The 10,321-nt window shown below is 42.5% G+C and overlaps 1 protein-coding gene across 1 annotated transcript; it reads right to left on the minus strand.

Annotated features, from left to right (window-relative positions):
* Window positions 1–1,354: 1,354 nt before the first annotated feature.
* On the minus strand, window positions 1,355–10,059 carry SPDYC (speedy/RINGO cell cycle regulator family member C; the record flags this gene model as incomplete). The annotated part of the gene is made up of 6 exons (XM_081340953.1): window positions 1,355–1,637; window positions 4,422–4,704; window positions 5,615–5,786; window positions 6,526–6,611; window positions 8,514–8,572; window positions 9,849–10,059. 6 exons carry the CDS (start codon window positions 10,057–10,059, stop codon window positions 1,576–1,578), a joined length of 873 nt encoding a protein of 290 aa, XP_081197079.1. The 3' UTR covers window positions 1,355–1,575.
* Between the last annotated feature and the right edge of the window lie 262 nt (window positions 10,060–10,321).

Here is a 10,321-nt window from a genome sequence, read left to right on the forward strand (position 1 = left end):
ATTGGGGCCTTTGAACTCTGGTGCTGGAGAAGACTCCTGCGAGTCCCTCGGACTGCAAGGCGATCAAACCGGTCAGTCCTAGGGGAGATCAACCCTGACTGCTCTTTAGAAGGCCAGATCCTGAAGCTAAAACTCAAATACTTTGGCCACCTAAGGAGAAGGAAGGACTCACTGGAGAAGAGCCTCACGCTGGGAAAGATGGAGGGCAAGAGAAGAAGGGGACGACAGAGAAGGAGGTGGCTGGATGGAGTCACTGAAGCAGGAGGCGTGAGCTTAAATGGACTCCAGAAGATGGCAGAGGACAGGAAGGTCTGGAGGAACGTTGTCCATAGGGTCGCGATGGGTCGGACACGACTTTGCAACTAACAAGAAGTACACAGGTCTGGCTTTAAGGGAGATCTCGCTATCAAAGTTCCAGTTTTTTCAAGCAGGGGCACCCGGTCCTGGTGGCAGACCAGAGCTTTTCATTTTTATCCGCTTTTATATGAAATAATCAAATCAAGGTGGCGAACATACTTCACACTGCTTCCTCTGCTATTTTCCCCACATCAACCTTGTGAGGTTGGTCTGGCGGAGAGAGAGAGAGAGGGGGATTGGCCCAGTCACCCAGCTTTCGAGGCTAAGGCAGGACTAGAACTCACCATCTCCTGGTGATTGCCCAGTCACTTAGCCAGCTTTCATGCCTAAGGCGGGACTAGAATTCACCATCTCCTGGTGATTGGCCGTCACCTAGCCAGCTTTCGTACCCAAGGAAAGACTAGAACTCGCCATCTCCTGGAGATTGGCACAGTCACCTAGCCAGCTTTCGTACCTAAGGCAGGACTAGAATTCACCATCTCCTGGCAACTGGCCGTCACCTAGCTAGCTTTCGTACCTAAGGCAGGACTAGAACTCACCATCTCCTGGTGATTGGCCCAGTCACCTAGCCAGCTTTCGTACCTAAGGCAGGACTAGAACTCACCAGGTGATTGGCCCATTCACCTAGGTTTCTAATATTTTGTTAGCTGGCTGAAGGGCCGACGAGGTACAAAAGTGAGTTGGAAATCTCATAAATAGCCATTGCATTAGGATACCGCTAACAGAGAGAAATGGCTTTAAACCCCACCCACGTCTCACTTTCCGCTGGGCTGCCCCAAAATTCCCACCATAAACGTCAATGGCAAGGACTGCACCAATCGCAAGTGCCGCTTTTTAACGGCTCTGCCAATCGTTCCACTGGGCTAAAACAGCAGTTGCAAAAGCTTGCGATTCTACAAATCAAGGTGCTACGAGTGAAACCAGAGCAAAACGACGTAAAAACTTTGAAAATACATCCCTGCAGCCTGTTCTCCGAGATGTCTTTATTAAAGAGTCTGTCCAACCGGCGCACTTTGGCATTGTACAAGTCACAATTCATAGTTTTTAATGTATACAAATATGTAAGCGTTGCTGAGTGCCCTCTCTACGAACAGGAAGATAAAGTGCTTATAAATAAGATTGCCGCAGATGTTGATGGAAGAGGAAGGACATCCATGAACACTACGACTCCGATGGGGGAAAATCTGGTATGCAGAGGGGGTCTTCAGCCATCAGCCATTATGCCAAGAACTGCCAAACTCTCTCTGTTCCGTCTGTCTCCATGGTGGGTCCCTGTAAGACTACCAAAGGTTTATGTTGAGACTCAGGCCGTGCAATGCTTCCGATTGGATTGGGAGGTTGCACTTGAACACTGGAAAGATTCATTAAAATCGCTGCATCCTTTTCCAACGTTGTAGAAGGCGCGGTCCTACCACAGCCGCGTGACCCTTGCTGTTTCAATGAAATTTATTTTCAAAATATTTTATTAAATTTCAAAAGCACGACTAAAAAGGAAGCAAAAACGAAACGAGTTGAAAAGAAACTCAGATGGAAAGCAAGATAAAAGGGCAATAAAACTAAAAGAAAAAGGAAAGAAAAAAAAGAATGGCTCCCGACATCTTGTGGTACAGGTTAAAACGTTCAACTCTTAATTCAACTAAAGGTAACGAGTAGAAGGAAGGTACGTTGGATATGTTCGCCACCTTGAGTTATTTGTAAAATAAAAGCTGGGATATAAATAATTTCTAGAACTCCATATAATCCTAATCATCATTTGATCCTAAAATCAAACTTTCACTTCTCTCACTTTCTTACCAGAAGCGGCTATGCTTTAATGAAATTTAGATAAGTCCTGCATTCAAACTTCTGTGTGGTCCCAGCACACTTTCAAAAGTAATCCAAAAGCACTGCAGAATAATCAAAATTACACAAGGGGGTGGGGGCGCTGCAGTGAGCAGCTACCTGTATTTGGTTTGAAAAGTAATCAAATGATGAAAGACGACATTCTTGTATTGGGTGGGGCAAGAGAATGCTGCATTCTTTAAACGTGATGAAAAATTCGGGAGGATTAAAAGGACTGAATCGCTCTTTGATGCCATTTTAGTTGGTGTTAGTTACTAAAGAAATAGTCCATTTCTTTCTGCCCTGTACTGGTAGTCCTAAACTTACAACCGTTCATTTAGCATTTACTCCTTAGGGAGCACCTACGGCCGACATCAACTTCCCTCCGCCCAGTGCGCTCCCACAGAGAGGGCCTCCTCAGGGTGCCGCCGTTCGGAGAATGCCGTCTGGTGACCCCCCAGGGGGAGGGCGTTCTCTGTGGGTGCGCCTGACCTGTGGAACCGTTTACGGGTTGAGCTCCGGATGGCTCCCGACCTTCGCTCCTTCCGACGCGACCTAAAAACCTATTTGTTTGAACTAGCCGGCCTGGTCTGATGGGTTTTGTTTTAATTATTGTTTTAATGTAATTTATTTTCTGCATTTGGGCACTAGGGTTTGTTTTTAATTTCTTTATTTTGGGTATTTTGGTATTTATGTCCCTGTTCACTGCCCTGAGTCCTTCGGGAGAAGGGCGGTATACAAATAAAATAAAATAAAATAAATAAATAAAATAAAATCTTAACATTGGAAGGGCTAAACGATGCTGCGCTTTAATGGTTAGATGGCTTAGACATTGGTATTTGAACATAGAACTTTTTAACTTTTCTATTCTATTGTGTTTACTAATCTAGGTGAAAAGTTAATATATATTGCTAATCCATGCACGCTATGCCATACGCTAAATACATAAATAAATTGGGCTTCCCCCAAAGGACACCCAATTCAATCCCTTCTGAGGAATACACTAGTTAGTATCTGCCCGATCTAGAGGTAATCCTTGATTTGCAGCAATTCATTTAGCGACTATTTGAAGTTACAAAAGCACTGAAAGAAGGTGCTTAACAACCGGTCCTCACATTTACAACAGTTGCAGCATCCCCAAATGGTCATATGATCAAAATTCGGGTGCTTGGCAACCAACATGTGTTTTTAACTGATTTTCCCAGCTGACTTCCGACAAGCAAAGTCAACGTGGGGAGATAGATTCGCTTAACAACTGCATGTTCCACTTAACAACTACAATGATTCCCTTAACAACCCTGCCCCCCCCCCCAAAAAAAAGCGTTTGTAAAATCAGGCGCCTGGCTTAGCAATGGAAATGCTGGACTTCGGTGACGCTTTCAAAAGAGAACTGGAGAAGTGGTAAGCTTCGTTTCACCACTCTGAAGTTTATCAGGACACTGGCACAGGCTTATCCCCCAACGCTAAGTGTTAACTTCAACACAGCGATAAGAGGCTAAGTTCAATTTGCTCTAGGGTGGATGAACAAACAAGATAACTGTGAAATGAATAATCTTGTGGGTAGAACAGTTACGTACTAGATATCTAGTTATCGGATCCACAAATCTAAACAGATCTTTCTGTCATTGGAAATCAGCCAAAAAAACCCATGCTTATTGGGTATCATGCTTATTTCTAACTCTTAGCCCTACTCTAAACCAAATGCGTAAGATTGATTTCAAAAGAATGCACAGGTAGTCCTCGACTTAAGAAGAGTTCATTTAGTAACCGAAGTTAAAACGGCACTGAAAAAATGGACTTGTAATCATTTTTCACACTTAATGACCGTTGCAGCGTCCCGCACGGTCACGGGATGAAAATTCAGATGCTTGGCAACTGACTCATATTTACGACGGAGTGTTCTGGGGCTATGTGATCATCTTCTGATAAGCAAAGTCAGTAAGAAAACTAGATTCACTTAACTGTGTTTCTGACTTAACAACCGCAGTGATTCACTTAACAACTGCGGCAGGAAAGGTCGTCAACTGGAGCAAAATTCACGTAACATGTCCCGCTTAGCAACAGGAATTTTGGGCTCAAGTTGAGGTCGGTCGAGGGCTAGCTGTATAATTTCATTCCTTTTGAAACACAGATTTCAAAAGAATGTATTTTTCGTTCTTTTCGAAATGTAACAAGGGACTGTTTTTTTTTAAAAAAAAATTCAAAGCACCCCTGAAGCTGAATCCAGCACGGTTAGTACTTACTTTGCATCATCCTGTAGTTGGTCTCTGAATCCAACATTAGGAAAGAACAGCTTTCCAAATCTCCGTTCAAGGCTTCTGATGACAAGAGGTCATTGGCAGGGGAAGTGATCTGAGCCTCTTTTTCTTCCAGGTCCCAAAGGCAGAGAAAGCACATGGGGGGGGTGACACCAGGACCCCTGGGGAAGAAGTCATTTTCGTTCTTCAGGTAACTCCTCAGCGCCCCGCTGTGGTGAGATGCTCGTTCGCGGGACCAGGCCCAGTGGGAAGGGTCTCTCAGCATTATCTAGATAACACGAAGCCTGATAGTTACCAGAGTTGGTTTCAGGAGACCCGTGATGTCAAGATCAGAAACAAACATCTCCATTTTCAAGGGAAGAGACCTGCTGCTTTGCTGCTTACATGCAGGCAGTTAGGAAAAAAAATCGTGGTTTTTTTTTCTTGGTTTAATGTACACTGGAATTTACTGGTCCACATGGTTTAACTTTCACGTGCAGGAACTTTTGTGTGAACCCCATCTCTTTTTCTCAAGAAACCTTACTAAATTTGGTGGTGTTTTTCTCTTCGTGGCCTCATTCCTGGCACCTATTTTTATTGATTAAACTTGTATGCCATCTACGTGAACACGCCCCTGGGGTTTTATGGCAAGGGGTTCCAGAAATGCTTTGCCCTTGCCTCTTTCTTCCTGGGGTTGGGAGTGGATGATTGGTCCAGGGTCACACTGCTGCCTGTGTACTTACGGCAGGACTAGAACTCTTGGTCTCCCAGTTTATAACCGGGTGTCTTAACTATTACATCAAACTTGCTCTGCTAAAAATCATGCTTGTGGAAAAAAATTTTTTTTTTCATTGTTAGGCAACCGCAAAAGCACTTGATAATAACTAGTATAGACCTTGTAGAGACAAGGAAGCTGCTTTATACTTAATGAGAATATTGGGCCATCGTTTTTGCAGGATATCAGGGAGGTGACTTTTTTCCTAACCCGAGAAGAGTGACTTTGGACACACCACATGCGTACGATGCATAACGTTAAAATCCATTCCATTATTTCTTGTTTTCCCTCAATTATCCCTCCATCGCTCCCCCATCGTGCTGTCAATATCTACTGTAGAGTTCCTTTTGTCGTATGGGAAATAATTCTGCCCCCCTTCCCTCCATCAAGCCACCGGTTTTAATCAGATCAAACTGCAGCTGACCTCATCACAACATCTCCGGCTAACGAACGCTCTGTACTTCATTTTAGCCCAAAAGTCATCTCTCATTTTTAAGAATTCTGGAAATAGCTTCCTCCAGTTGTCGCCAAGGGCCCAGGGGAAGATTTCGTATTTATAGTCTTCTGTGTCTTCTTCCATGTCATTGGCTAAGTACCTATAATTAGGACAAAGAGATGTGGGAAGCAGGGAAAGCCGCCGGGATTCCTTCAGTGACATAATACTGCATAATTTCTCAAGAAAAGCTGAGACACTTTCTCGGTTTGAAATACATCACTTTTTACAAAATAGTCACAGTACAAAGTCTGGCGTTAGGGCAGCTCGGAGCATTGGGAATAATTTAGTGGATCACCCATCTTCCAGCAAGGAGAGATTCCAAAAAATAGCCTAAACGAGGAACTACCAAGGAGAAAATAACACCCCCACCTACGCTGACAGGATAGGCTACTGTATATAAACAGAAAGCAAACCCCACTTCCTTTTAGCAAAGATGTTATCTAGTTATCTATGAACAAACAACAAGGTTCAGAGAGCACCAAGGCTTCCACAACTCAGCCCTGAGCTACAGATACCCTCTTAGGTTAGAGTGCCAAAAAATTCAAATGTCAATATATTACAGACAAATGTTTTCTTATTTCTAAGAAAACATTCTTTGCTCCGCATGATCCAATGACAGAGCAGGCATTATTTCTGAACAAGAATGCGAAGTCAATTCTGAATTTGGTGGTTTATTTTTTTCTAAATAAACTACGGTCTCCAACCCTAGGTTCTGTCCAGATATGTTAATATCTTTAAATGGCCTGAGCATGAAAAAAAAAAATCTTGAAGTTTTAAAGCAAAACGAATAAATGATAGGACAACCATGAAGCTCAAAAGATAGCAGTTGTACCACTTACAGAGCTATGAAGAGATTGATCCGTGTATATTCTTTTGTATGTAGGCCGGCTCGTTTAAAGTACATCATAGTCATGGCGATAAGATACTGAATGAAAAAGTGAGCTTTTAATATTTTCAAAGAGCAAAATTGTAATATAGGGACAGGGAAGAGGAAATCATCAAATACACACACAGAAACAGAGCTGAAGAGCCAAAACACCCCCTGCTTTTATTAGAAAAGCCGTTATTGGCTTTCTGATGTGGAGATCAGGCTTTAATAGTCAAATTATCCTGTTATCACAGAAGATTATTGAAAGGGAAAGGTAAGTGACAGCTTGCCAGCTAAGCCCCTTCCTAGTAGGATGTTTTTTTGTTCCATTTATGAAGGAAATGCACCAAGAACAGGAAAGCTTGTAAGCCGCCCTAAGTCTTCGGAGAAGGGCGGGATATAAATGGAATTAAAATAAAATAAAATAAATAAAATAAAGTCACAGAAACACCCAACAACACATTTTGAGTTATAGCATCGGGAGCTCTGTGTGTTAGGAAACATATTATCTTCTCTGGAATGGTTGAGTTTGGGTTGCTAAATAACGTTATCACTGTAGCTTAGCACAGATGTTAGGCAAACAATTAAGCATGCTGGGTCCATGCTGCCTCTTGGTGCAAACACAAAACACGGAAGAGCTGTCATTGTGAATTTAAATCCATGCTACCAATATCACTATTGTTAGCTGGCTTGGTTGCCTGGAGCAGGACTAGAACTCATGGTCTTCTGAGTTTTAAGCCTTTACCATTACACCCGTTGGCTCTACTTTTGGGTTAGGTAAAGGTAAAGGTTCCCCCGCACGTGCGTGCTAGTCGTTTCCGACTCTAGGGGCCGGTGCTCATCTCCGTTTCCAAGCCGAAGAGCCAGCGCTTGTCCGAGGACGTCTCCGTGGTCATGTGGCCGGCATGACTAGACGCCAAAGGCGCACGGAGCGCTGTTACCTTCCCACCGGAGTGGTCCCTATTTTTCTACTTGCGTTTTTACGTGCTTTTGAACTGCTAGGTTGGCAGAAGCTGGGACGAGTAACAGGGGCTCACTCTGCTACGCCGCACTCGGGATTCGACCCGCCAAACTGCCGACCTTCTGATCGACAAGCTCAGCGTCCTAACCCACTGAGCCACCGCGTCCCCTTACTGGTAACTTTTGGGTTACCAGTGTCCAATTTAGGAGCAAATTTTATTTCTGATGTGCTTATAACTAAAATCAGTACAGCTATAAAACTGTCAACGCAATGTATTGCAATTAGGCCTTATATAATATAAACAGGGAGACTTCAAATTAAAAAAGAAAATAGGTGTGTGTAATAAATTTTCCTTGATATACAGGTGTAGTTCTCAACTCACACAACTGAGCCTAAAATTTCTGTTGCTGGGTGAGGCAGTTAAAAGAGTTTTGCCCCGCTTTAAGACCTTTCTTTACACAGTTGTTAAGGGAATCACTGCAGTTGTTAAGTTAGTAACATGGTTATTGACTTTGCTTGTCAGGTCGCAAGAGATGATCACATGACCCCAGGATACTACAACAGACATAAATATGAGTGAATTGCCAAGCATCTGAATTTTGGATCATGTGACCATAGGGATGCTGCCACAGACTTAAATGTGAAATAAGTCATATGTCACTTTTTTAGTCATATGTTGCAACGGTTACTAAATTAATGGTTGTAAGTTGAGGACTATCTGCATTTGTTTAGGTGGGATGGCATTTGTGGGGAGGGAACAGTATATAAAGCGATAACCAATATAACCTATTTTTCTGGACACTAAAATAATATACTCTGCTAAAAAATTGTTGTTTTTTAACAACAGCTGTTAAGTTTTATGAAAACAAATAAACAAAAGCCTCTTCTGGAACATCCTGTCTATTTGTGTGAAAAGTAAGCTGGCAATATTGTTGATTTAAAATGGACAAGAATACAACATTGCTCTAATACTAGAAGTGTTAATGCATGAAACATACCTTATCTGAGATTCTGTAACACGTGTCCGTAGACAGGAAGTCTTGTACCAAGCCATCTTCTGATGAAAATAAAGTAGAGGGATCTCATTTAAGCAATATAATTCAATATTATAGACAAAGATTAAGTTCAGGTAGTACAAACTACCTCCTAGTATTTCACGCCATCTTACAGCATTTGAAAAATATTATTAAATAAACCCAACTCTTGATCATAACACACAATAAGAGCATGACATGCTGTTACTATAGAATTTGCCATTTTTACCTTTAGAATTAGAAAAACAGAAAAAATGGTGAAATCATTAAGAGAGATTTGTTATATTAGGGCCCCCCCTCAAAAAGACACATTACCCAGTGTTTGAATGGGAAAGAGGAGATCCAACATTTTCCTGGACATAGTTTTAAATATAAGGTAAAGATAAAGGTTCCCCCGCACATGCGTGCTAGTCGTTTCCAACTCTAGGGGCCGGTGCTCATCTCCGTTTCAAAGCCGAAGAGCCAGCGCTTGTCCAAGGACGTCTCCGTGGTCATGTGGCCGGCATGACTAGACGCCAAAGGCACACGGAACACTGTTACCTTCCCAGCGTAGTGGTCCCTATTTTTCTACTTGCATTTTTACGTGCTTTCGAACTGCTAGGTTGGCAGAAGCTGGGACGAGTAACAGGCGCTCACTCTGCTACGCGGCACTCGGGATTCAACCCGCCAAACTGCCGACCTTCTGATCGACAAGCTCAGCGTCCTAACCCACTGAGCCACCACGTCCTTTATTTTTAAATTAATCTTAATTTTTGATAATTTCATATATACTGTACTTTCACAGATAAAGCCTTTTAGCAAGACCATTCAAAAGCTACCTATTCTAAAAATATTTTGTCTTTTCCTAAGACTTAAAATCGAACATTTTGCTGTTCTGAAGTGCAGAAGATGTCTTAAATCAGGCAACCCATGATTTACTGAAAAAACACATTGCACAAGACCATAAACCAGAGGTTGGACAGCAATCATTTTGGATCCTAGAAATCATTCTGTGATTTTAATTAAAGATCCAACTGTCCTTCCATTAAGTCTCATGACATTTAAGTGAGATAGTGTGGTTGCATTTTTTTAAAAAAATTTGGTGGGGAGAGAGATTTGAAGGCAAGGTTTGCAATCTTATCAGGCACTGTGCTGCCATAAAGAAAATTGCCAAGCCAGAATTTAGTGAATAACACAATGGCTAAACTTTGTGTATCAATTAAGTCAAAGGGTCTTTTTTGCAGGCTAGCTGTGCTGTGAATGATGTCCACCTCTGCCCCAAGGAAGGCTAAGCGGCACAAGGAGATACAACTACTAGACCTAGGAGGTTGAAGAATGCTTCTTGTTCTTCTCTGCGTAGCAGGAAAAATGGCTGCCGCGAAATTTTCAAGGCTGTTGTGGAAAGTTCTCTCTCAAGCCCCTGTGTAGAACTACCAGAAACCAAAGCACCCTGCGTGCTGCGTTGTCGTGCGTTCCCTGGCTTCACTACAGTAGTGACTGCAGGAACACAAGTACTATGACTGTCTCGCATTTTTCTTTGAAGTGGTTGATAGCAGAGGCCCCAAAATGGCCTTTCCTGGGAAGGGAAACACATTCATGCATCAAATTTAAAAGCAGCCACTTTAAATATTAGTTTTTAAAAACTTTTCTTCCCAACACGTTAAACTCCTTCAAGACTCGGTTAGCACGATAGTTAAATTACATTTCAATTTCTAACATCAGCTTTACCTATTTTGTATCCCCATACCCCCACCAGGAGGAGAGAAATTGGAAAGTCTCAAAATAGCCACCTA

The sequence above is a fragment of the Vipera berus genome, assembly GCF_964194415.1.
Source record: "Vipera berus genome assembly, chromosome: 16".
Classification (NCBI taxonomy): Eukaryota; Metazoa; Chordata; class Lepidosauria; order Squamata; family Viperidae; genus Vipera; species Vipera berus.